Source organism: Saccopteryx leptura, chromosome 1 (genome assembly GCF_036850995.1).
Source record: "Saccopteryx leptura isolate mSacLep1 chromosome 1, mSacLep1_pri_phased_curated, whole genome shotgun sequence".
Lineage (NCBI taxonomy): Eukaryota > Metazoa > Chordata > Mammalia > Chiroptera > Emballonuridae > Saccopteryx > Saccopteryx leptura.
Window position 1 is genome coordinate 58,671,714 of NC_089503.1, and position 24,740 is coordinate 58,696,453.

A 24,740-nucleotide genomic window follows, 5' to 3' on the forward strand; every position below is an offset into this window, starting at 1 on the left:
CCGAGCAGGGGGTCAGTGGCCACAGATGAGCAGAACATCAGACCCAGAAAGATGACTTCTGCAACCTTGCTGAACTCACTGATTTACTAGCTCTAACAATTTTTTTGTGTTTGGATTTCTCAGAATTTTCTATATGCAAGATCATGTCATCTGTAAAAATGAATATTTTTACTTCTTTCTAATCTGAATGACTTTTTATTTCATTATCTTACTCCAATGCCCTCGTTAGAACCTCCAGTGTTCAATAGAAATGATGAGCTTTGCCTTGTTCCTAATGTTAGGAGAAAAAGCATTGACATTTTTTCTATTAAGTATGATGATAGCCACGGGTTTCTCATAAATGTTCTTTTCCAGGTTGAGAAAGTTCCCTTCTGTTCCTAGTTTGTTGAGTTTCTTATTCGTTTCTTTGTTTAAATCATAAAATGCTATTGAAGTTTGTCAAATGGTTTTTCTGTGTCAACTGAAATGATTGTTGGTTTTCTCCTTTAATTTTTTAATTGGTGTATTGCATTGATTGATTTTCCTATGCTAAATGAATCTTGCACTCCTGGGATAAATACCACTTGGTCATAGTATATAATATCTTTACTATAAGTTATTTGTATTCATTTTGCTAGTATTTTGTTGAGGATTTTTGCATTTATAGCCATATAGGATATTGGTCTGTAGTTTGCTTTTCTTGTGATATTTTGTCTGGTTTTGGTAGCAGGGCAATACCACCAGCCTTTTACAGAATGAGTCACAAAGTGTTCCCCCATCTTTAATTTTTTGGAAGTTTGTGAAAAGCTAGTATTAATTCTTATTTAAATGTTTCTTAGAACTTCTCAATAAAGTTGACTGATCCTGTGCTTTTTCTTTCTTTCTTTCTTTCTTTCTTTTTTTTTTAGCAAGCAAGACAGAGAGACAGACAGAAAGGGAGAAAGATGAGAAGCATCAACTTTGGTTTTAAAGTCTACACTGTCTGATATTAGTATGGCCACTCTAGCTTTTTTACAGGTACTGTTACATGATTTTTCCCCCCGTATTTTTACTTCCAACCTTTTTGTATCTTTGAATCTAAAAAGTATTATCTCCTACAGACAGTATATAGTTAAGTCTTGTTTTCTGAAATCCAGTATGACAGTATCTGCCTTTTTATTTGATCCACAGCAGATTTAATGAAGGCACTGGAACAGTAGCATGTGCTCAAAGTGAATATATGTTGACATAAAGGAAAGAAAAGATCACAGCTTGAGGAGGTAGAAAGACCCAGAGGAAATTTCTTTTTTTGGAATGGAGGCAAGACTTTTTTCCCCCTTAAATATGAACAAAATTAGCCTTGGCTGGGTAGCTCAGTGAGTTAGAGCATTATTCCGCTAGGCCAAGGTAGCAGGTTCAGTCCCTGGTCAGGGCACATACAAAAATCAACCAATGAATGCATAAATAAGTGGAACAACAAATTGATGTTTCTCCCTCTCCTTTTTTTTTTCTCTGAAATCAATAAATAAAATTCTAAAAATGAAGAAATTTAGGGGCATAGATCTAAATGCATCTTTTTCTTTATGCACTCGCTTTTATACTCATTTTATTATTGTGAAGCCTGCATCCATGCAGCCTGTCTTAGCTAGTCCTTTCCCAGTGCTAAAATTAGTTGTGGGCTGGATGGCCAAAAATCCAACCTTTTTAGAATCGTGTATATGTTAAATGTTAGTGCCTGAGGGACTGCCTTCAAAAGTGAGTTAACCCTGGCTGGTTAGCTGTCAGAGCATTGTTCTGAAATACCATGTGGGTTTGATCTCTAGTCAGGGCACACGTGAAAAGTAACCAATGAATGCACAACTAAATGTTAACAACAAATGAATGCATCTCTCTTTCTCTCTCTCTTTGCCTTCCTCTCTCTGTCTCTCTAAAATTAATCAATTAAAAAAAGTGAGCTAAGTACACAAGTGGTGGTCAATTCAATTAAAACTACTTAATGTGTTCTAAATGCTATAATAAATGCGAACAAAATGAAGATATAATCCTTGTCCTCTACAAATTCAACATCTAATGGGAGAGTCAGGCAAGCAAAGAAATCATTCTGAAATTAGGCATCCTGGGTAAAGGCTGTCAAAGAAGGAGGTACAAAGTGTTATGGGAGAACAGGGAAGAAGGACAAAATGAACTTTAGTTTTTATCCTGGTTCCTCTCCCTCCACTCTGATACGGCTTCTGGACTGCAGAGGTTGCTGCAACTCCACACTAACTACAAGAGAGACCTTAAGTAGGGTTATTTGTGCTCAGGCCATGTACCTGCCCCTACTGTTAAACAAGTAACACTACTGTGGACACTGAAAGCAAGTGTCAAACTGAGACAAATTGTACATTGTTACAGAAACACCAAGAGCTTCATTTACCGGCAGACCTAGATTCAAATCTGAGCTCTCTTACTTATTAGCTCTGTAACTTTGGGCAAATAACTTCAACTCTGAATCTGTTTTGATATTTTAAAAACAATCATTAATTTACTTGTTTGGTAAACGTCTTTTGAGTATCTATGCTATATCAGGACCAGTGCCTCTTTTTACTTCTTATCTGTATGTGGGCTGGCTAGAAGGACACACAGAGCAGTTCTAAACTTGCTTTGTAGATACTCATCTAAACATTCCTACCAAGAGTCATAAGGAGTTTCCTGCTCTAGACCTCCTATAGGAGCCATCACAGTCTAGGAGAAAAAGCAGGGCTCTGAAGGCAAATGTAGAAGCAGAAGTCATCTGTACCACTTACCAGACATGAAATCTTAAGCAAGCCTTTTTTATTTTTTTAAATTTATTGATTTTAGAGAAAGGAGAGAGAGAAGGGGAGGGGGGGAGGAGTGGGAAGCATCAACTCATAGTAGTTGCTCCTATATGCACTTTGACAGGGCAAGACCATGGTTTGAAACTGGTGACCTCAGCATTCCAGGTTGAGGCTTTATCCACTGTGCCATCACAGGTTAGGCTTAGGCAAGTCTGTTTATCTGAGCCTTAAGAACACAGGGATACCCTATATATACTGTAGGCTAAAAATTTCAAAAAGATAGCATGCAAAATACATTAGCATAAGTACTTGGCACAGAGTGGTAAGTACTTCAATAAATGTTAGTGTCCCTCCACCCCCACCCTGTCCATTAAAAGTACTCTTTTGAACATGGCTGTGTTTGCCTGTGGATTTTAAGGCATTTAATGAAAAGCTAGATCCCCAGTCACATCTCTTACCTTCTAATTTTCCTTCTCCCTTATATGGAATGGCTCCAGGTGATTAGGCCTATTGCCATTTGGCTAAGTATAAGCTGGACAAAAGCAAGCTCCCAGTGAGCACGGCTTTTTGAGAAAACACTGAATCAGTCACTATGCTTTGAATACAGTATTTATATAACACTGTGTAAATATTTATATTTACAATCATTTGTGCATTTTAAAACATTCTTGTCTCTTTTATTTTTAATTAATTAATTAATTACTTTTTAGTGAAAGGAGAGGAGATAGTGAGACAGACTCCTCCTGCATGCGCCCTGACCAGGATCCACCTAGCAACCCCCGTCTGGGGCCAATGCTCTCTAATCAATTGAGCTATTTTTCACTCCTGAGGCTGACGCGCTCAGACAAACTGAGCTATCCTCAGCGCCCAAGGCCCACTCTCGAACCAATAGAGCCATTAGCTGTGGGAGAAGAAGAGGGACAGATGGGGCTGGGGTGAAGCAAACAGTTACTTCCTGCATGCCCTGACCGGGAATTGAACCCAGGGCATCCAAATGTTAGGCTGACACACTACCCACTGAGTCAACTGTCCAGAGCCCATTCTTGTCCCTTTTAAAAATTTGTGAACAGGCCTGACCTGTGGTGGCGCAGTGAATAAAGTGTGGACCCAGCCCTGGCCGGTTGGCTCAGCGGTAGAGCATCGGCTTAGCGTGCGGAGGACCCGGGTTCGATTCCCGGCCAGGGCAAATAGGAGAAGCGCCCATTTGCTTCTCCACCCCTCCGCCGCGCTTTCCTCTCTGTCTCTCTCTTCCCCTCCCGCAGCCAAGGCTCCATTGGAGCAAAGATGGCCCGGGCGCTGGGGATGGCTCTGTGGCCTCTGCCTCAGGCGCTAGAGTGGCTCTCGTCGCAACATGGCGACGCCCAGGATGGGCAGAGCATCGCCCCCTGGTGGGCAGAGCGTCGCCCCTGGTGGGTGTGCCGGGTGGATCCCAGTCGGGTGCATGCGGGAGTCTGTCAGACTGTCTCTCCCTGTTTCCAGCTTCAGAAAAATGAAAAAAAAAAAAAAGCGTGGACCTGGAACGCTGAGGTTGCCGGTTCAAAACCCTGGTATTGGCCCTGGCAGTGTTTGGCTCAGTGGTAGAGCGTCGGCCTGGCGTGCAGGAGTCCCGGGTTCGATTCCTGGCCAGGGCACACAGGAGAAGCGCCCATTTGCTTCTCCACCCCTCCCCCTCTCCTTCCTCTCTGTCTCTCTCTTCCCCTCCAGCAGCCGAGGCTCCATTGGAGCAAAGATGGCCCGGGCGCTGGGGATGGCTCTATGGCCTCTGCCTCAGGAGTTGCAACCAGAGCCACGCCCTGGATGGGCAGAGCATCGCCCCCTGGTGGGCATGCCGGGTGGATCCCGGTCAGGCGCATGCGGGAGTCTGTCTGACTGCCTCCTCATTTCCAACTTCAGAAAAATACAAAAAAACCCTGGGCTTGCCTGGTCAAGGCATATATGGGAGTTGATGCTTCCTGCTCCCCCCCCCCCCCACTCTCCTCTCTAAAAATAATAAAAATTTTAAAAAATTAAAAAAAATTTGTGAACAATATTATCGCCACATTTTTGCATTTTTATTTCTCATTCATTTTCAGTCTCATTATTTTTGCCTTGTACTACTTGTTAACAGTGAAAGTGAAAGCAACCCAAATGTTTACCAACAGGGCATTATCTAAAATAAATCTAAATGACCCAATTCATAAGTCCTTAAGTAAATTAAGATGTATGGAATAGTACGTAGTAATAATCTCATTTTTGGTGAAAAATAATATAATGTGCTTACATTCATTTAAAAAGATCTAGAAGTCTGAATAGTGGTGGTGCAGTGGACAGATCATTGAGCTGTAACACTGAGATCCCAGAATCAAAACCCCTAGGTCACTGTCTTGAGCGCAGGCTTGCCAGCTTGAGCATGGAATCGTTGGCTTAAATGCAGGATCACTGACACGATCCCAAAGTCACTGGCTTGAGCAAGGGGTCACTGGCTCAGCTTGAGCCTCAGTCAAGGCACATAGGAGAAGCAATCAATGAACCACTAAAGTGCCACAACTGCAAGTTGATGCTTTTGATTCTCTCCTCCCTTCTCTCTCTCCCCCTTCCTGTCTCTCTCAAAATCAATTTAAAAATTAAAAAATAAAAAGACCTAGCAAAAAGAGATGTACCAAAGTATTAACAGTGATTTACCTTTGGTTCTTATGAATTTTTTTTTAATTCAGTATATTCTGATTTTTCATTTTTCTTTTTTTTAAACAAATATATTTTATGTTTTTAAACTAAGTATTCTTTTTATAATTTATTCATTTTAGAGAAGAAGGCGAGAGAGAGAGAGAGAGAGAGAGAAGGGGGGGACAGGAAGCATCAACTTCCATATGTGCCTTGACCAGACAAGTGCAGGGTTTTGAACCAGCGACCTCAGCATTCCAGGTCAACGCTTTATTCACTGCGCCACCACAGGTCAGGCCTCTTTTTCTTATTATTAGTGAGGGACAGAGAGGAACAGACAGACAAGAAGAGAGAAAGATGAGAAGCATCAACTCATAGTTGTGGCACCTTAGTTGTTCACTGACTGCTTTCTCATACATGCCTTGACCAGGGGGCTCCAGCTGAGCCAGTGATCTCTTGCTCAAACCAGTAACCTTGGGCTCAAGCTAGCAACCGTTGGGCTCAAGCCAGAGACCAGGGAATCATGTTTATGATCCCATCCTCAAGCCAGTGACCGTGTGCTTAAGCTGGATGAGACCACACTCAAGCTGGTGACCTCGGGGTTTTGAAACTGGGTCCCCATCATCCCAGGCTGATGCTCTATCTACTGCACCACTGCCTGGTCAGGTGGATTTTTCTTTTCTTTTTTTTCTTTTCTTTTTTTTTACAGAGACAGAGAAAGAGTTAGAGAGAGGGATAGATAGGGACAGACAGGAACAGAGAGAGATGAGAAGCATCAATCATCAGTTTTTCGTTGTGACACCTTAGTTGTTCATTGATTGCTTTCTCATATGTGCCTTGACCGTGGGCCTTCAGCATACCGAGTAACCCCTTGCTCGAGCCAGCAACCCTGGGTCCAAGCTGGTGAGCTTTGCTCAAACCAGATGAGCCTGCACTCAAGCTGGCAACCTCGGAGTCTCGAACCTGGGTCCTCCTCATCCCAGTCTGACGCTCTATCCACTGCACCACCGCCTGGTCAGGCCAGGCTGATTTTTCTCACATTGTTTTGAAAATGAAGAAAACCAACAAAATAAATAATAAAATGGTATTGACACGTAAGTAAATTCAAGTACTCTCCTATTATGAGACATTTCATCTGTTCCAAATAACTATTGTATTATTCATTCTTCAGGCAGAACCAGGAACAGAATCTCGATACCCAGATTTTCTAGTATATACAGGAATGTTTGGCCCTGACCAGGTAGCTCAGTTGGTTAGAGCATCGCCCCAGATGCCAAGGTTGTAGGTTTGATCCATGGTCAGGGTACATATAAGAATCAACCCATGGTGCCTGGCCTGTGGTAGTATAGTGTACAGAGCTTCAAACTGGAACGCTGAGCTCACTGGTTTGAAACTCTGGGCTTGCCTGGTCAAGAGACATATGACAAGCATCCAGTGAACAACTCAACTGAAGCAACTATGACTGAGACTTCTCACTCCCCACCCCCAAAATCAATAAATGAAATCTTAAAAAAAAAAAAGAATCAATCAGTCTTGGCATGAATAAGTGGAATAGCAAATCCATGTTTCTCTCTCTCTCTGTCTTTCTTGGTCTGTCTCTTTCCCTCCCTCTCTTTCTAAAAATCAATTTTAAAAAAACTGCCCTGGCCAGATAGCTCCGTTTGTTAGAACACTGTTCTGAAGCAAAAAGGTTGCCGGTTCGATCCCTGATCAGGACACATATAGGAACAGCTCAATGTTCCTCTCTCTCTCTATCCCCCCCCCCCTTCCTCTCTCACTGAAATCAACAAATAAAAGTTTAAAAATTAAATAAATATCCTAACAACTCTTTTTGGGCTCTATAAATTTAAAGGGATGATGTTACTACAGACTGGTCAGCCCATTGGTGAGGTCCTAAAGGAAGTATAAGAAAAATAGATATGACATACATACCAGCAGTGGGTTTTTAAATAAACTGAAATAGGGAGCATGTCTCTGGTCAAAGATTCCCAGAAAATGCTTCCTTTTCAAGACATTTTTTGTTTAGAGATGCTACTAGGATACTATGTGACTGTGCAAGTATTATAATCCTTATCAAATTCCAAATGTCTGTTTCTGTGTCTGCAAAATAGTAACAGTACCATTTACTAAATATCTACCATATATACTGTTCACAAAAATTAGAGGATATTTTATAGCTTCATATTCATTTTGAAATATCCCCTAATTTTTGTTAGCGACATATATATTTAATGTCTCCCATATTTATTTTTACAGGTGAGAAAATTAAGGCTCTGAGAGGTTGAGTAATTTGCTCACAGTTATATAAGTGACAAGATCGAAATAAGATCTTATAAAGAAGAATAAAGGTAGGGGAATGGCAGACTATTTCTATGAGTTATTTTACTTTTTCCTCTTAACACTAAGGAGGCATCAGTAGATCTTTCTTTGTATAGTGAAAATTATACTGCACACACTGTTGAATTGAATTAAAGGTGCATTGAATTATGAGTAACTCACTGCCTCATCATAAAAGCTGAGTAATTAGATTAATCTAATCTGAATTTTACTGCTTGTTTTATTATAACCTATAATCAGTTCAAATTACAATGGGAAATTCAAGTCTTACACAAGGCAACATATTCAAGAGGAAAGAATATTTCCCAATTCTGAATATCTGGATGATTCTAAGCAAGTTACTTAACTACTCTGCACCTCAGTTTCCAAATCTGTAAAATGGGAATAGCATTATCTTGTCCTGTAATTACCAAGGTGTATTAAGTTTATGAGTCCCGAACCAGGGAAAAAAGAGATTCCTCAAGAGTTATGAGAAAATTACCCAACACATAATGGCCTCAGTGCTCCCAAGAACTCAGTGAAAGGCATGACCATGCAGCCTGTCACTTAAGCCAAAGGTAGCCTGGGATAAGTCCAGATTCTTCCTTCTCACTCACTCCCCAAATCCAATGACAAGTCCTAGCTTAATCATTCATATTCCATATCTACTGTAGGCCAGACACTTCTCTCTAAAAATGTCTCAAACATGTCCTCTCAATCCCAAATGCCCCTAGTTCAGGTCTCTTTATTGAACTAGTTTTAGTTATTTATTATTTTTATTTATTGCTTTTAGAGACAGAAGAAGGGAGAAAGGGAAAGAGAAAAGGAAGGACGGAGAAACAGGGGAAGAGAGGGAGAGGGTGGAGAGAGAGAAACATCAATTTGTTGTTTCACTTATTCATGCATTCATTGGTAGTTTCTTATATGTGCCCTGACTAGGGATCAAACCTGTAACCTTGGCAATTGGGACGATGCTCTAACCAACTTAGCTACTTGGCCAGGGCATATATGGAATTATTTTAAGAGCCTCCTAACTTACCCTCTAACCTCCATTTTCTCTCTCCCCAATACATATTCATCATACAGAGAGATCTTTCAAAAATGCCAATCTGTCCATCATGCCTACAATTCTCTGGTGGTCAAGGATCAAGTTCCAAATTTCGGAGCATGGCATGAGGACCCTCCATGTCTGGCTCCTAGCCATCTAGAAGTCCTATTTCCTTTCTTTTCAATCCTAGCCGGCATTTTACACTTCACCACCACCCAACACACAGCTGTTCTAGCATACTCCATTCAACTGTTAAGTTTCCATGTCACTGTTCAGGCTGTCCTCAACCCCTGAACTGTCTTTCTCTTGTCCTTCATTTCCTTACCCAAAAAGTCTTCCTTGACCTTCCTTTCTCCAGGCTAGGTTAGGGGTACCTTCCAGCTACTCTCATAACTGACTTTTCTTACAGTCCTTATCAAATTATATTTCCATGTTTCTCAAATATTCATGCCCTAATGTGGTGGCTCTAGTATCAAGTCCAGTGATGACTCTGTAGTTGAGGTGTTCTTTGTCCTTATATGCTCTAGACAGGGGCTTCTACTTGAGTTTTCCTTGTCCAAACCTACTCCCTGATCACTATGCTTGTGGCTGATGCCATGAGTCTGGCCAAACCAGACTCACCAACTAACCACCATTGCCCTGTTGACTCAATTCCCACTGCAGAAAAAGGGGTTTTAGATTAGACATAGGCTCTAATCCAGGGATTAGGAACCTTTTTGGCTGAGAGAGCCATGAACACCACATATTTTAAAATGTAATTCTGTGAGAGCCATACAACAACCCGTGTACGTTACACATTAGCCAATAAAAATTTGGTGTTGTCCCAGAGGACAGCTGTCTGGCTCCAGCCACTCGCAACCATGAACATGAGTGGTAGGAAATGAATGGATTGTAATACATGAAAATGTTTTATGTTTTTAACATTATTTTTTTTATTAGAGATTTGTCTGTGAGCCAGATGCAGCCATCAAAAGAGCTATGTCTGGCTCGCGAGCCATAGGTTCCCAACTCTTGCTCTAATCTTAGTTTTGCCATTTCAAAATCTGTGAATTCAGGCAAGATATTACATAGGGTCCTCGGGTTATGACATAGTTCTCTGTTCCTATAACAGTGACGTAACCAGAATTTTGGTGTAAGTCGAAACATACCCTAGCCTAAGTCACTTACCTATCCTACCACAGTTGTAAAATCATAATCTAGAACACAAAAACACAACTAAGCCACAGAAAAAGGACATAAATATACTGTACTGTGCACGGTACTATACATTGTACTGTATAGTCTTCTGCCAAACTAATTCAACCACGTAGTCTAAAAATACAACGCTAACAGTGTAAGCTAAATTCACATCTCAAAATTTTAAAAAGTTTTTATGGGAGTGAGCATCATAAACTCGAAATGTCATCTGTCAAGACTGTAGTAATCTGAGGAACCCTGTACTTCCATTCACTGAACTTCAGCTTCCTCTTTTCAGAGTTGAGCTGATAATAATGCTAATAATAAAAAAATATTGTTATTTTTTATGTATTAAGTATTATGCTAAGCACTTTACACATGGGTGTCATTTAATTCTCACAACTCCTTCATGAGGTAGGTTCTACTATTATTTTTGTTTTATAGATAAGGGAACCAACTAGAGAAACTAATTCACTTGCCGAAGCCATTTTGGTAGACCATGGGCTGGTTAACCCCACACTCATTCCCAACCCATTCCACCTTTTGACTACTGAGGCTTGAAAGACTAAACATGCACTTTCCCAGCCTTCCTAGCACTTAGAAGTAGCCAGGTACTCAGTTCTAACCAATGACATATACACAAAGGGAATTCTGAGAATGTCTTACTTTTCTAGTAAAAGGATAAACACTACTGATGTTCCCTACACCCTTTTTTCCTACCTTGATCACAGACATAATGCTTACAGCAACAGAGAGAAAAGTTGAGAGTCAGGGGACAACTGTCCTGAAATCACTGTCCCAATATCAATACCACTGGCCACTGACCTCCAGACTTCTATACCCCTATTAGTTTAAATTACCATTAGTCAAGTCTTCAAGTAGCATCTTCAGGCACTTTATAAGTGACATAGAGTAATCAAATGATGAAGCTAAGATTCAAAACTAGGCAGTCTTAACCATTAAGCTATATGAGAAACACCAGCACTAGATATGGTAGGGAATAGGTATGCAAATGGTGAACGATTATGATAATATATATGACTCAGCCTTCCTCCTCAAGGAACCAAGCTCCTCTGAGAACTCAGGACAGTGTACTAACGTCACAACAGAGCTGTTCAGGAACTGCAGCCAGCCCTCTTCACTGCATTTCTGAATTTGGTTCTCCCAGCTCAGGGTCCACCCTAAGGAGGGATGAGGGAAGGAAGGTCTTGGAGTCAGGTCTTGGTTGCTTTCCCCTACCTATCCCATGGTACCACAAAGATCCAGACCTCCTGCCATGCAGACGTAAGATGGAACTTCAAGGAACTCAGCATAAACACAAGCATGACAGCACTTATGGTGTCAGTGAAGCTCAAGCTTCTCTCTGGCAGCCAGAGACCTTTGGAGGTAATAAGAAGTGTGGTTTTGTAGCTTAAACAAGAAGAAGGACTACTGATTTTTTTCTGCCTCTTTTCCTGAGAGCAGTAATAGTAAAAATCTGATTTAGACACTTAAATTCTGGTACCTCCTCTACCAATTGAGCAATTTTCAAGTAATCACACTTTTGATCTTACCCAACATGAGTCTTTTAAAGCCAATTTTGGGGACCAATTATTTAGTTTTCCTAAGACATGCAAGAAAAAAGGTAGAATAGTTGGCCAGCTTCCTGAAAACTGTAACTTCTACTCCTGTGCCCTGGGTTTAGAGCTGCCTGCTCACCGATCTCTGAATCTGTCTTAGAAGGGACCGGCCACTCCTGTCATAGCTGACAAATGTGTCATACTGGACACATGACTTCTCTTTCTAAAGCTATTTAAATCTCTAAGGGTATTTCCCATAGGAGTTTAAAATTCATGAATACAAGGTTTCTAGACAGGCTCTTAGAATTGGGAGAGAAGAGAAAACCTGTTCAATGAATATTTGCTAGATGGCACAGCAGTCAAAATCATCTAGGGCAGCTGTAAAACAGACTGCTAAGAACCACCTTCAGAGTTTCTGACTCAGCAGGTCTTGGGTAGGGCCCAAGAATTTGCATTTCTAACAAACTCCTAGGCCTGGAAACTACACTCAGAAGACACTACTGTAAGGTATAAGTCAGTGAGTCACTGAGACTTTGGAAACCCACAAATGGCCGCTTTAAGATGTTGGGAAAGTCTCTCCAACTCTAAGAAGAGATTCACAATACCATGATATTCATCTTACTTACAGCTTTTTAAAAAACAAACTAAACAACACAACCCTCTTCAATACCACCTCCCAACTCCTTAAAGCCAGAATGACATGTTTGCTTCTACAGTTTTCTCTTTAAGAACCAGATTCCAAATGCTTCAGGATATTGAGCATTGTCTGTAGGTTTTCAGAAGACAAACTCTCCTAGGAGCTCTATGCAATACACTCTGGAAGAAAAGACAAGCCTACAGCGGAGGTTCACCAATCTCCTTAAGTGTGCAGAGACTACTTACCACTTAGCTAAAGGGGAAAAAATTAAAAGAATGATTCTCCCTGTTTGTCCACAATACAACTGTGAATGGGCACAGGGATGGAGAAGAGAGAGGGTGTGAGTGTACACTGGGGACATGGGGAGACAAACAAAAACCAGATAATTCTGATACCCATTATAGCAGCTTAGGAGCTATCAATGGGTTACAGGTGAATTGAGACACTGTCTCCTTAAGCTCTATGGTGTCTGGGATAGAAGTGGGACACAGGAGCTCCTGGGCAGCCTTGTCTATTTATCCAGAGTTCTCTACAAATATCACTCTTTTCTAGGTGAAAGCAATGGCTTACAAGCTAACTGTGAATCACTGCTTTAGAGAACAAAAACATTTATTCCAAACTCTGAGGTCAATCTGCTAGAGATTTATCAACCTCTGAAAAGGCTTCATTATTAAGGGCCTAATCATTTAGTCATTTATTCAGCCGATAATATTCAACCAAGTAATATTCATTGAGAATATGCTTTGTGTTAGGCACTTGTTAAGTACTGAGGACATAGTGAGAGCCTGCAAGAGCAACTCTTGTTACAGAAATATAAACAATTATAAGGTAGCAAAAAAAGACTACATGTAGCTCAATAGTAAGAGCATTTAGACTTGATTCTAGTTCCACTACTTTCTGGCTCTGTTTCCAAAACACTGTGCATGGCTGACAAAGCATGCTAAACAAGTAGCAACCATTATTGTTAATTATAGATATCTGTTGTTAACCATTCATAGGAGAAACAAACTTACTCTGCAGTGTATGTGGCATAAGAAGGTGGCCTCTAGCCTGATCAGGCTGTGACACAGTGGATAGATCATCAATCAAACTGGGATGTGGAGGACCCAGGTTCGAAACCCCGAGGTCACTGGCTTGAGTGCGGGCTCACCAGCTTGAGTGCAGAGTCGCTGGCTTGAGATCGGGGTTGCTGGCTTGAGCGTGGGATCATAGACATGAACCCATGGTCGCTAGCTTGAGGCCAAAGGTCGCTAGCTTGAAGCCCAAGGTCAATGACTTGAACCCAAGGTCACTCACTCTGCTCTAGCTCCCCCCGTCAAGGCACATATGAGAAAGCAATCGATGAACAACAATCATCTCTCTCCCTTCCTGTCTGTCTGTCCCTATCTATCTGTCCCTCTCTCTCTCTCTGTCTCTGTCAAAAAAAAAAAATGGTGCCCTCTTTAACCAGGCATCCTTTTTTTTCAAGCTCAGGATTTCTTCAATTCCTACCCCCAAACCCTATGATTATTTGGGAAGTGAAACTCCAGGTAGCAGGCTAATTGTGCCTCCAAATGCCAGGGTGTTGACTTCAAAAAACACAAAAGGCCCTGGCCAGTTGGCTTAGCAGTAGAGTGTCAGCCCAGTGTGTGGATGTCCCAGGTTCAATTCCCAGTCAAGGCACACAAGAGAAGTGACCATCTGCTTCTCCTCCCCACCTCCTCCCCCTTTCTCTCTCAGCCATGGCTTGATTGGTTCAAGCACATCTATCTATCCTGGGCACTAAGGATGGCTCCGTGGAGCTTCCACCTCAGGTACTAAAAATAGCTCAGATGGGAGCATGGCCCCATATGGGTAGACCACTGACCCCAGATGGGGGTTGCCAGGTGGATCTTGGTCAGAGCACATGCAGGAGTCTGTTTCTCTAACTCCCCTTCTATCACTTGGAGATTGCGGGCGTGTAAACACACACACACGAAGTTTCAGCGTTAGTAAAGTTGCTAATCTCAATTTCCTAGTCTCCCCTAGGGCCCGGGCCTGCACAAGAAGTTAACTTTTTGGATAGGAATAGTCACTCCAATCACAGACCCAGTTTCATTCTGATTATCTTTGTCTTATCTAAAAAAGCTTAGGCAGGCTCACCAGCTTGAGCGTGGGATCATAAACATGACCCCATGGTTGCTGGCTTGAACCCAAAGGTCTCTGGCTTGAGCAAGGGGTCACTGGCTCAGCTGAAGTTCCCTGGTCAATCAATGAACAATTAAGGTGTTACAACTAAGAATTGATTTTTCTCATTTCTCTCTCTTCCTGTCTATCTGTCCCCCTCTCTCACTTAAAAAAAAAAAAAAAAAAGCTCTTATAGATCAATTATGTCCTTAAAGTTTCATTAACAAGTGATAGATACGGTAGGAGTTATTTTTCCTACTTTTATAAAGGAGAAAACAGAGACCCTTGAAAGTAAAGTAATTCGTTCAAGTTTTTAGTTAGAGGCAGAGTCAGGACTCAGCCTCAGGCCTTCTGACTTCAACGGGGGGGGGGGGGGTGGCAGACGAGTGTGCTCTCCCCAGTACCTAAGCAATAGAAATCACTCCAGTGAGAATCTATGAAGCATAGCCAAAAGCACTTCTAGTCCTTTATCAAGATCCCACCAGTTTTCAGCTGTATGTATCCAGAGCCAATAAATTACATCTCCATTGACTAAGAATCATAAGTAACTAATATACAGAAAACTATATTAAACTAAGTATATTTACAAAAAAAAAAAAAAAAAAGGAACTCACTCACTGGTGGTAGCTATGGCTATCCCTACCCTTTCTTTTCTTTTCTTCTTTATGATTTTATTTTTTTATTTTAGAGAGGAGGGGAGAGAGAAACATTTGTATGTGCCTTGACTGGGCAAGCCCAGAGCTTCAAACCAGCAACCTCAGCATTCCAGGTGATGCTCTATCCACTGTGCCACCACATTCATAGGAGGATACTTGTGAAAAGGCTTTTATAGTCTTCTACTGATCTTGCCAAGAATGTCAGGAGCTCTGGGGCAAGAAGCCTAGGGCTGAAGGTACTGCCACAGCAGGAGAGGGTTCTGAGCTTACCTCATCCTCCCTGTTTCTTCTGAACCTTTTGTTAATACCAGGGATTCCAAGATGGTACACAAAAAATTGTGTTCAAGAAGAAGAGAAGAACCACTATCACCCCAATAAATTCAATAAAAAAAGGGAAAAAAGCAAAAGAAAGTTTAAGCAAAAGTAATAGAGCTCTCATTTTATAGTGAGAACAGAGGCTCCAGAAGGTTAAAAAATTGCCTAAGGCCAAGTAAGGGAGAAAACCTTCCCCAAAAAGGGCTGTCTGAACTCTGAGCTAAATTCTTAAAGAATATGGTGAAGCTGTCAGGGAACAACAGCATTCCAGACATAGTGACAACATACACAAAGGCAGAGAAGTAGATAACAGTTTGGTGTGCATTTCAGGGGGGAAAAAATCAGCCTTCACAATCAGCAGGCCTGGGATTAATTTATTTTTATTTTTGTTAATATTTATTTTTGTTTTGTATTATAGTCTCTGTGATTATGACTTTCTCATCTGTGACAGGGTGATGATAAGCTGTACCATGTAGAACTGCTTTAAGATAAAAGTGCCCAGCACAGGGCCAGGCCCATGGTATATACTCAATAAATAAATGTTACCTCCCTTCCTTTCCCCTACTTGACCAATTCAATAATCCTTAGTCTCAATAATGTCATTTCTATCTCCACTAGACCTCAGGCATGTCTTCCAAGGTTGCAAGCTTCACTCAAGCTTTTGGAGGCATAGTACAGTATACCAAAGGTCACTCAGCAACTTATTCAATAATACCCTTAACCACCATTTCTCAAAATGAGAGCCATTCTCACCCCACTCACCTGTGTAAGCCATGTTCTTAGGGTTGCCATAAGGAGCCCCAGGCTGCACGGGGCTATAAACAGGGTTCATTGTGGAAGACCGAGGATCCTACAGAGAAATAAAGAAAACAGCATTGATTATTAATTGCTTGCTCTCGCTCACATCAGCTTCCTCGCTATAATCTTCAGTTTACACTCATAGAGAAGCAAATGCTACAGAAAGAGGACATAACAAAAAACGATTTGGGCCTGACCTGTGGTGGCACAGTGGATAAAGTGTTGACCTGGAAATGCTGAGGTCTCTGGTTCGAAACCCTGGGCTTGCCTGGTCAAGGCACATATGGGAGTTGATGCTTCCAGCTCCTCCCCCTTCTCTCTCTCTCTCTCTCTCTTTCCTCTCTCTCTCTCCCTCTCTGTCTCCTTTCTAAAATGAATAATAAAATAATGTCCTTTAAAAAAAAAAAAGATTTGTATGTACTTGGCCCCATGCTAGACACTTTTCTATTTCTACAGATGAAGATACTGAGAAGCAGAGAGGAGATAAGACTTGCCTCATGTCACCCCAGGTGTTTGGCTTTCAGTTCAGTGATGGTCCCACTTATCCCAGATGACTCTCACTAGCATACTGTGTGACATGGCCAAATCACTTCCCCTCTATGGCTTTCAATGTGATGACGCAAAATCAATTAGTTTAGGCTCTACAAGACCCTAATTCTAAGAATGCTAGCCAGGAGCTGGAAAAGGGTACACTTCTGTTCACCAGGGAAGCTTGAGTGTTTGATGATAAGAATACAGACTTCTAGAAGAAAGAGTAGCAAGTGTCTCTCATGCACCTTTTGCAGCACCGGAAGAGGACAAGATACTAGCTACTAACGGCTTTAAAGGGGGGGGGGGGGGGGAGTATTGCCATTGATCATTTTAATGCAAACAAGGAAACACAGCTGAGGCCTCTTTCAAAAGTTATTCAAGGAAAAGAAACTTGGAAATTTGTGTGCAGTAAATATCACCTGCACAAGTGCTCTGTTAATTATCTTAATAAAGCACAGTCTCTGTTCTGATGAACAGATAATCTGTCATTAAGCTCTATTATCCAGCCAATTTGTCCCATCTTGTATAAGGAAACATCTTTGACACACAGGCCAACATATGTTTGAAAATGTGTCTCCAAATATATTATTTACAGTTCATAAAAACCAAACAATTCCCTCCTAACTAGGCTCACATGATAGATGGGCAATCTTTTAGGTCATTAACTTCTCTTATAGCACCTCAGGATAGAAACAGTCAAATCTTAAAGACAAGCAGTCCACAGCTGGCTTGATGACAACTGCTCTGCGATTAATCAGTCTGTCTAGGGCTCTATAATGAGAGGTGGAAAAAAGATGGGTTCCCAAGGAAAGGAAGCTGAGGGGGTCAAAAAGGCAAAAATGAAAATGTCACTGGCCAATTTCAGAGGGTAGAACTTCCTGAAATGTACCCAATGTGCAGCTCTGGCAAACCACCCCAGGGCAACAGGCTACATTAAACTACCACAAGTTGACAAACTGAAAGTAGAACTGAGGATAATAGTTATAATAGTTAAAGGAGATATATATATATCAGCACAACTTAAGGAAAAAATATTCTTACAGCCAGAGTTATCCAAGAATACAACCCAGTAATACTCTAAATATAAGGACTCTCTTGCCAGGTTACTAAGAGAATTAAAAGATATCACAGATGTTAAACTACACTGCAAAGTGGAAAGTGACATGCAGATGTAATTGATGATGGCAATGATGTAACAACGCACAGAAGACCACCTGTGCCTGGATCCACTTTCTTGCCTTGGCTCTCTTGTCTGTCCAACCAGCTCTCTGCTAAATAAGCCAAGGTAAGGAAGACTGTTAAAATGCTAAGCAGCACAACTGGTCCTGTAAACGTCTGAACACTCTATTCTGCTGAGTGGACAAAGTATGAAGTTGCTTTTCATAACCAAAGAAATTCATCAGCTTTGAAACGGGTCTCCTGCTGCTCCAAAACGAGAGGGCCCCAGTCTCAGAAGGAGACCTGCCTGGGCAGTACTCCACAACAGCATCGATTCCAACTCCAGCTAATGACTGACAGAAATAAGGTCTGCCAGGGGCTCAAAATGTGGAATAAGAACATGACAGCCGACCTGTGGTGGCGCAGTGGATAAAGCGTCAACCTGGAAATGCTGAGGTCGCCGGTTCAAAACCCTGGGCTTGCCTGGTCAAGGCACATATGGGAGTTGATGCTTCCAGCTCCTCCCCCCCTTCTCTCTCTGTCTCCTCTCTCTCTCTCTCTCCTTTCTAAAATGAATAAAGAAATAAAATAAAAATAAAAAAAAGAACATGACAGCCACTTTGGGGGAGCTGCTCATAGGCAGACAGTGTTGCTGGTTTTCAAAGAAAGGTCAGCCTTTTACAACAGAACCCAGACACTGTTAACAGTCTCTGGGGCCAACTAAAAATAAGCAGAATGATCGCAAGCTCTAAGATTAGACAGATTTAGGTTCAAATCCTGCAACTACCACATACCAATTGTGGGACCACAAGCAAGTCCACTAACTTTTCTAAGACTCAGCTTCCTCTAGCCTCAAAATGGAAAAGAATAACACATACTTTGTAGAGTTGTTGTAAGATTTATTTTTTAAAAGACAGGTTTATTTAGTAAAACTTACCCTTTTTAGGTACACAGTTCTATGCACCTTGAAAAATGTATACAGTTATAAAAATGTCACCACAAATAAGATGCAAAGTATTTTCATCACCCCCAAAAGTTCTTTCATCTTTGTAGTCAATACCCTCCCCCAAAACTCCAAGCCTGTGGCAACCACTGAGTGAGGCTAAAAAAGGGCAAGTGAACAGTCCAAGGTCACAAAGCAAGTACGGTACAGGGTCAAGACTAGCACCCCAAATGAATCAAAACCCTAAATGAGAGAGCTAGAAAGATAAAATTTTTAGACGAGAGAAGAAAATACAGGCATAAACCTTCATGACCTTGGATTTGGAAATAGTTTCTTAGATATGATACAAATAAGAGCAAATAACCGAAGAGTGGAGGGTAAACTGGATTCATCAAAACTAAAAGCTTTGCCTGACTAGGCGGCGGCGCAGTGGGTAGAGCGTTGGACTGGGATGCGGAGGACCCAGGTTCGAGACCCCGAGGTCGCCAGATTGAGCGCGGGCTCATCTGGTTTGAGAAAAAAAAAAAGCCCACCAGCTTGAACCCAAGGTTGCTGGCTCCAGCAAGGGGTTACTCGGTCTCCTGAAGGCCCGTGGTCAAGGCACATATGAGAAAGCAATGAATGAACAACTAAGGTGTTGCAACGCGCAATGAAAAACTAATGATTGATGCTTCTCATCTCTCCGTTCCTGTCTGTCTGTCCCTGTCTATCCCTCTCTCTCTCAGAAAAAAACAAACAAACAAACAAAACAAAACAAAAAAACTAAAAGCTTTTGTGCTTTAAAGGTACCATCAAGAAAGTGAAAAGAGCCTGACCAGGCAGTGGAGCAGTGGATAGAGCATCGGACTGGGATGCAGAGGACCCAGGTTCAAGACCCCGAGGTCGCCGGCTTGAGTGAGGGTTCATCTGGTTTGAGCAAGGCTCACCAGCTTGAGCCCAAGGTCACTGGCTCAAGCAAAGGGTCACTTAGTCTTCTGTAGCACCCCCCCCCCCCCCCGTCAAGGCACATATGAGAAATCAACCAATGAACAACTAAGGAACCGCAACGAAGAATTGATGTTTCTCATCTCTCTCTCCCTTCCTGTCTGTCTGTTCCTATCTGACCCTCTCTCTGACTCTCTCTGTCTCTGCCACACACACACACACACACACACACACACACACACACACCACACAAAAGTGAAAAGAGCCCTGGCCAGACAGCTCAGTTGGTTAGAGCATCATTCCAATACGCCAAGGTTGCTGGTTCAATCCCCAGTCAGGGCACACACAAGAAGCTATTAATGAGTACACAGATAAATGGAACAAGTTGATGCCTCTCTCTCTCCTCCTTCCTTCCTCTCTCTCTCTTTCAAATCAATGGGGGAAAACATTTAATGTTTCTTTAAGAAAAAAATAATAAAAAGCATTGGCAAGGATTGGGCCTGAAGAAATTGGGCCTGAGCTGTGGCGGCACAGTGGATAAAGTGTCAACCTGGAACGCTGAGGTCACCAGTTCAAAGCCCTGGGCTTGCCCAGTCAAGGCACATACAGGAGTTGATGCTTCCTGTTTCACTCCCCCTTCTCTCTCCCTCTCCTCTCTAAATGAATAAAGTCTTTAAATAAAAAAGAAATTGGAACCCTTATACAATGCTTGCAGGAATGTAAAATAATATGGCCACTCCCCCAATAAAATAAATAAAATAATACAGCAACTTTGACAAAAGTCTGACTTCCTCAAGTAGCGCCATGGCCTCATCTCAGGCGCTGAAATGGCATCCCTGGATGGGTAGAGCATTGCCCTATTTGGGGCTTGCAGGGTAGATCCCAGTTGGGGCACTGCAAGAGTCTGTCTGTCTGTCTCCTTGCTTCCCCATCTCTCACTTAAAAAAAAAAAAAAAAAAGAGTCCTTGGAGCTAAGATAATAGTTCAGATAAAAGATGATGTAACTTGAACTAGAGGGCAGTAGAGATGAGAAAGGTAGGGTTGTCAGGCCCTGGTGATTGATTAGGTCTGAGAGAATAGGAAGAATTTAGAATGACTTCCAGGGTTTTGGCTTAGGTGGATAGAAACTCTGAGACAGGCAATACAAGATGGAAGAGGGGCTTGGGGAAAGATGGTGAATTTACTTTGGACATGGTGAGTTTGAATTGCTTATGGAGTTCAGGAAGAAATGTTAAGGAAGTAGGTGGGTGAGTAGATAAGTACTGTGTTATAATTATTTTGAGACATGTGAATTTGGAAGTTACTGGGTATTGTGTATCATGAACTAATCTCGACAATCACTAACTACATTCTGTCTCTATAGATTTGCCTGTTCTGAACATCTCTTATAAACGAAATCACATAATATGTGGCTTTTTGTGACTGGCTTCTTTCACTTAATGTTTTTAAGGTTCATCCATGTTGTGGCATGTATGAATACTTCATTCCTTTTTTCCCTTCCTTTCTGAGTTAGAGGAGGGGAGACAGACAGACTCCTGTGCCCTGACCAGGAATCTTACCCGGGACTTCCATACGCCAGGCTGACGCTCTACTGCTGACCCAACTGGCCAGGGTCCCAAGAGGACTCTTTCCCCCTAACCCACTCTAACTAACCCTTAATATTCTTTATCAAAAGTAGGTTGGATAATGGCATTACTCTCCTCAAAAGCCTTGGGAATAAAACCTAAACTCCGCCTGACCAGGCGGTGGCACAGTGGCTAGAGCGTCGGACTGGGATGTGGAAGACCCAGGTTCGAGACCCCGAGGTCGCCAGCTTGAGTGCAGGCTCATCTGGTTTGAGCAAAGCTCACCAGCTTGGACCCAAGGTCGCTGGCTTGAGCAAGGGGTTACTCGGTCTGCTGAAGGCCAGCGGTCAAGGCACATATGAGAAAGCAATCAATGAACAACTAAGGTGTCACAACGAAAAACTGATGATTGATGCTTCACATCTCTCTCCGTTCCTGTCTGTCCCTGTCTATCCCTCTCTCTGACTCTCTGTTTCTGTAAAAAGTAAATAAATAAATAAAATAAAAAATATTTTTAAAAAACCCTAAACTCCTTCACATGGTACACAAGATCCTCTATGCCAGGGGTAGTCAACCTTTTTATACCTACCACCCACTTTTGTATCTCTGTTAGTAGTAAAATTTTCTAACCGCCCACCAGTTCCACAGTAATGGTGATTTATAAAGTAGGGAAGTAACTTTACTTATAAAATTTATAAAGCAGAGTTACAGCAAGTTAAAGCATATAATAATAATTACTTACCAAGAACTTTATGTCGGATTTTCACTAAGTTTGGCAGAATAAATCTTTATAAAACAACTTACTATAGTTAAATCTATCTTTTTATTCATACTTTGGTTGCTCCGCTACCGCCCACCATGAAAGATGGAACGCCCACTAGTGGGCGATAGGGACCAGGTTGACTACCACTGCTCTATGCTCTATCTGGGATGGCCCTCAAGAATCTGTGTAATTGTGTTTGCAAGCATATTTTGATACCCAGTTTGATTGCCTGAGACTTTATTTTCCAAATGCCATTTGTCTTACATAACCTTGATAAAGAAATTAAGATACAGTGAAAAACAAAAAAAATTCTTGCTTAACATTATAGTAGAGAAAGAGAAGAAGAAAAATATTTTAAAAAGTAAAATATATTGGGTCCTGGCCAGTTGGCTCAGTGGTAGAGCGTCACCCAGAGTGTGGAAGTCCCAGGTTCAATTCCTGGCCAGGGAACACAGGAGAAGCACCCATCTGCTTCTCCACCCTTCCCCCTCTCCTATCTCTCTGTCTTTCTCTTCCCCTTTCACAGCCAAGGCTCCACTGGAGCAAAGTTGTTCTGGGTGCTGAGGATGGCTGCATGGCCTCCAACTCAGGTGCTAGAATGGCTCCAGTTGCAATGGAGCAACAGCTCAGATGGGCAGAGCATTGCCCCCTGGTGGGCTTGCCAGGTGGATCCTGGTTGGGCGCATGTGGGAGTCTGTCTCTGCCCCTCCACTTCTCACTTCAGAAAAATAAAAAAAATAAAAAAAGTAAACTATATCATATATCAGCTTGACCTCTGGTGGCACAGTGGATAAAGCATGAAACTGGAATGCTGAGGTCACCAGTTCTAGGTCTTGGGCTTGCCCTGTGAAGGCACATGTGATAAGCAATTACGAGTTACTGCCTGCTCCTTTCCCCCTACCTTTCTCTCCCTCCCCTCTCTCTAAAAATCAATAAATAAAATCAAAGAAAGAAAGAGAGGGAAAAAGGGAGGGAGGGAGGGAGGGAGGGAGGCCAGGCCAAGAGTACAAGTGCTGTCAGAGTGGGGTGAGCTAATTTCAAGCCAAGCAAAGAAAATCTGCTCAGGGTATTTCCCAGAGTCATTGTCAAAAACAACAGAGGGTCATTCAGGGAACAATAGTAAATAATCCAGGAAGGCCACTACAGCAGCTACCCTAAAGCCATAACACTAGTTGTGGCAGGCAAAAGACCTGTGATAAACCGAAATTCAAAAGGGAGCTCTGGGAACAAAACAGCAGGTCTTGATAAGACCTGGTAGTCTGTAAGGCTTCACACTTGCTAAGGAGAAACTTGAGAAGGTCCTAGCTATTTACTAAGCCTAAATGAATGTAAGGCCTTGAACGCACTGAAAGTAAAGGCAGGAGAAGAACTGCAAATTGCCTGAACTTTGAATGTGCCCCTCAAAGGACAAATAGATCTATCAACAAAGGGTGGAAGATTTCCTGGCCTAGGGTTTAAGTCAATGACTGACTGATCACGAATGCATGTTTACCCAAGAGTGGCCTTTAGGAAGCCAGGTTTAACAATTAAAATAGTAATTTTAAAATATGACCAGAATAACCCTTTGAGTAGTATGAACGTTCATGTACGTCCTCGTGCCTCTTGATCATCCAGAGTACAATTGTACATGTATGTCTTTAAAATTTGAGCTGGAGCAGTAAATGTGTGTTCTTCTTGTTTCCATAAATTGGTTATCAAACAAACATGATTTTAAGTTAATAAAACTGGAACTGGAACTAATTTCATTTTTTGGAAAAAAACCCTCAATCCCAGGGGTCAGTGAGCATGAAAAAAACTCACTACTCAAAGGGATAAACTACTTGCATGTTAAATAACTCAATAAATATGTATGGTTTAAAAAAGAAAAAAGGACCAGAGATGAGAAGTCTCATGCTGCAAAGGAGACAGACTCTATAGTTAGTCTAAGCAAGTCACTAAGTAAATAAGAAAAGGCAGCAACACCCCACCGCCCCTAGTGCAGAAAGAATCTGAATCAAGAGTTGCTATAATATATTATTTAAAATATGTAGCTTTCAACAGCAAAATCATGTCCCATGCAAAGTGACAGTGAAGCATGACCCATTTAGCAGGGGGGGAAAAGGAGACTATAGATATTATCTCTAAGGAGGCCCACATGTTAGAATCAGCAGATAAATATTTCAAAGCAGCTATTATAAATAATATTTAAAAAAACTAAAGGAAACCAGATTTAAAGAATTATATGCATACTGGCCAAGTAGCTCAGTTGGTTAGAGCATCATCCTGATACACTAAGGTTACAGGTTTGATCCCTAGTCAGGGCACATACAAGAATCAACCAACGAATGCATAAAGAAGTGAAACAACAGCCTGACCTGTGGTGGCGCAGTGGATAAAGCGTTGGCCTGGAATGCTAAGGTCACCAGTTCAAAACCCTGGGCTTGCCTGGTCAAGGCACACATGGGAGTTGATAACTTCTTGCTCCTCCCCCCTTTTCGCTCTCTCTCTACTCTCTCCTCTCTAAAATGAATAGTCTTTAAAAAAAAAAGTGGAAAAACAAACTGATGATTCTCTGTCTCTCTCAAATCAATAAAAAGAATTATATGAAAGTATGGTAACAATGACTCACCAAATAAAGAATAGCAATAAATAGAAATTATATAAAGATGAAAATGAAAATCTTTTTTTTTTCTAAAATAAAACATTCAAGAGGGACTCAATAACAAATTTGAGTTGGTACAAAAATCATCCAACTTGAAGATAGATCAATACAGATTATGCAATCTGAAAAACAAAAAGAAAAAAATGAAAGAAACAAACAAACATAAACA

At 41.6% G+C, this 24,740-nt stretch overlaps 1 protein-coding gene across 4 annotated transcripts in view; it reads right to left on the minus strand.

The window, feature by feature from the left end:
- The window catches only part of FAM168A (family with sequence similarity 168 member A), a 208,123-nt gene that overhangs the window by 57,257 nt on the left and 126,126 nt on the right, over positions 1-24,740 (minus strand). For all 4 annotated transcript variants that reach the window (XM_066368406.1, XM_066368385.1, XM_066368395.1 and 1 more), the window contains exon 2: positions 16,011-16,098. In XM_066368406.1, coding sequence (XP_066224503.1) covers positions 16,011-16,080 — 70 coding nt within the window. In that variant the 5' untranslated portion in view covers positions 16,081-16,098. The remainder of the gene's footprint in view (positions 1-16,010; positions 16,099-24,740) is intronic.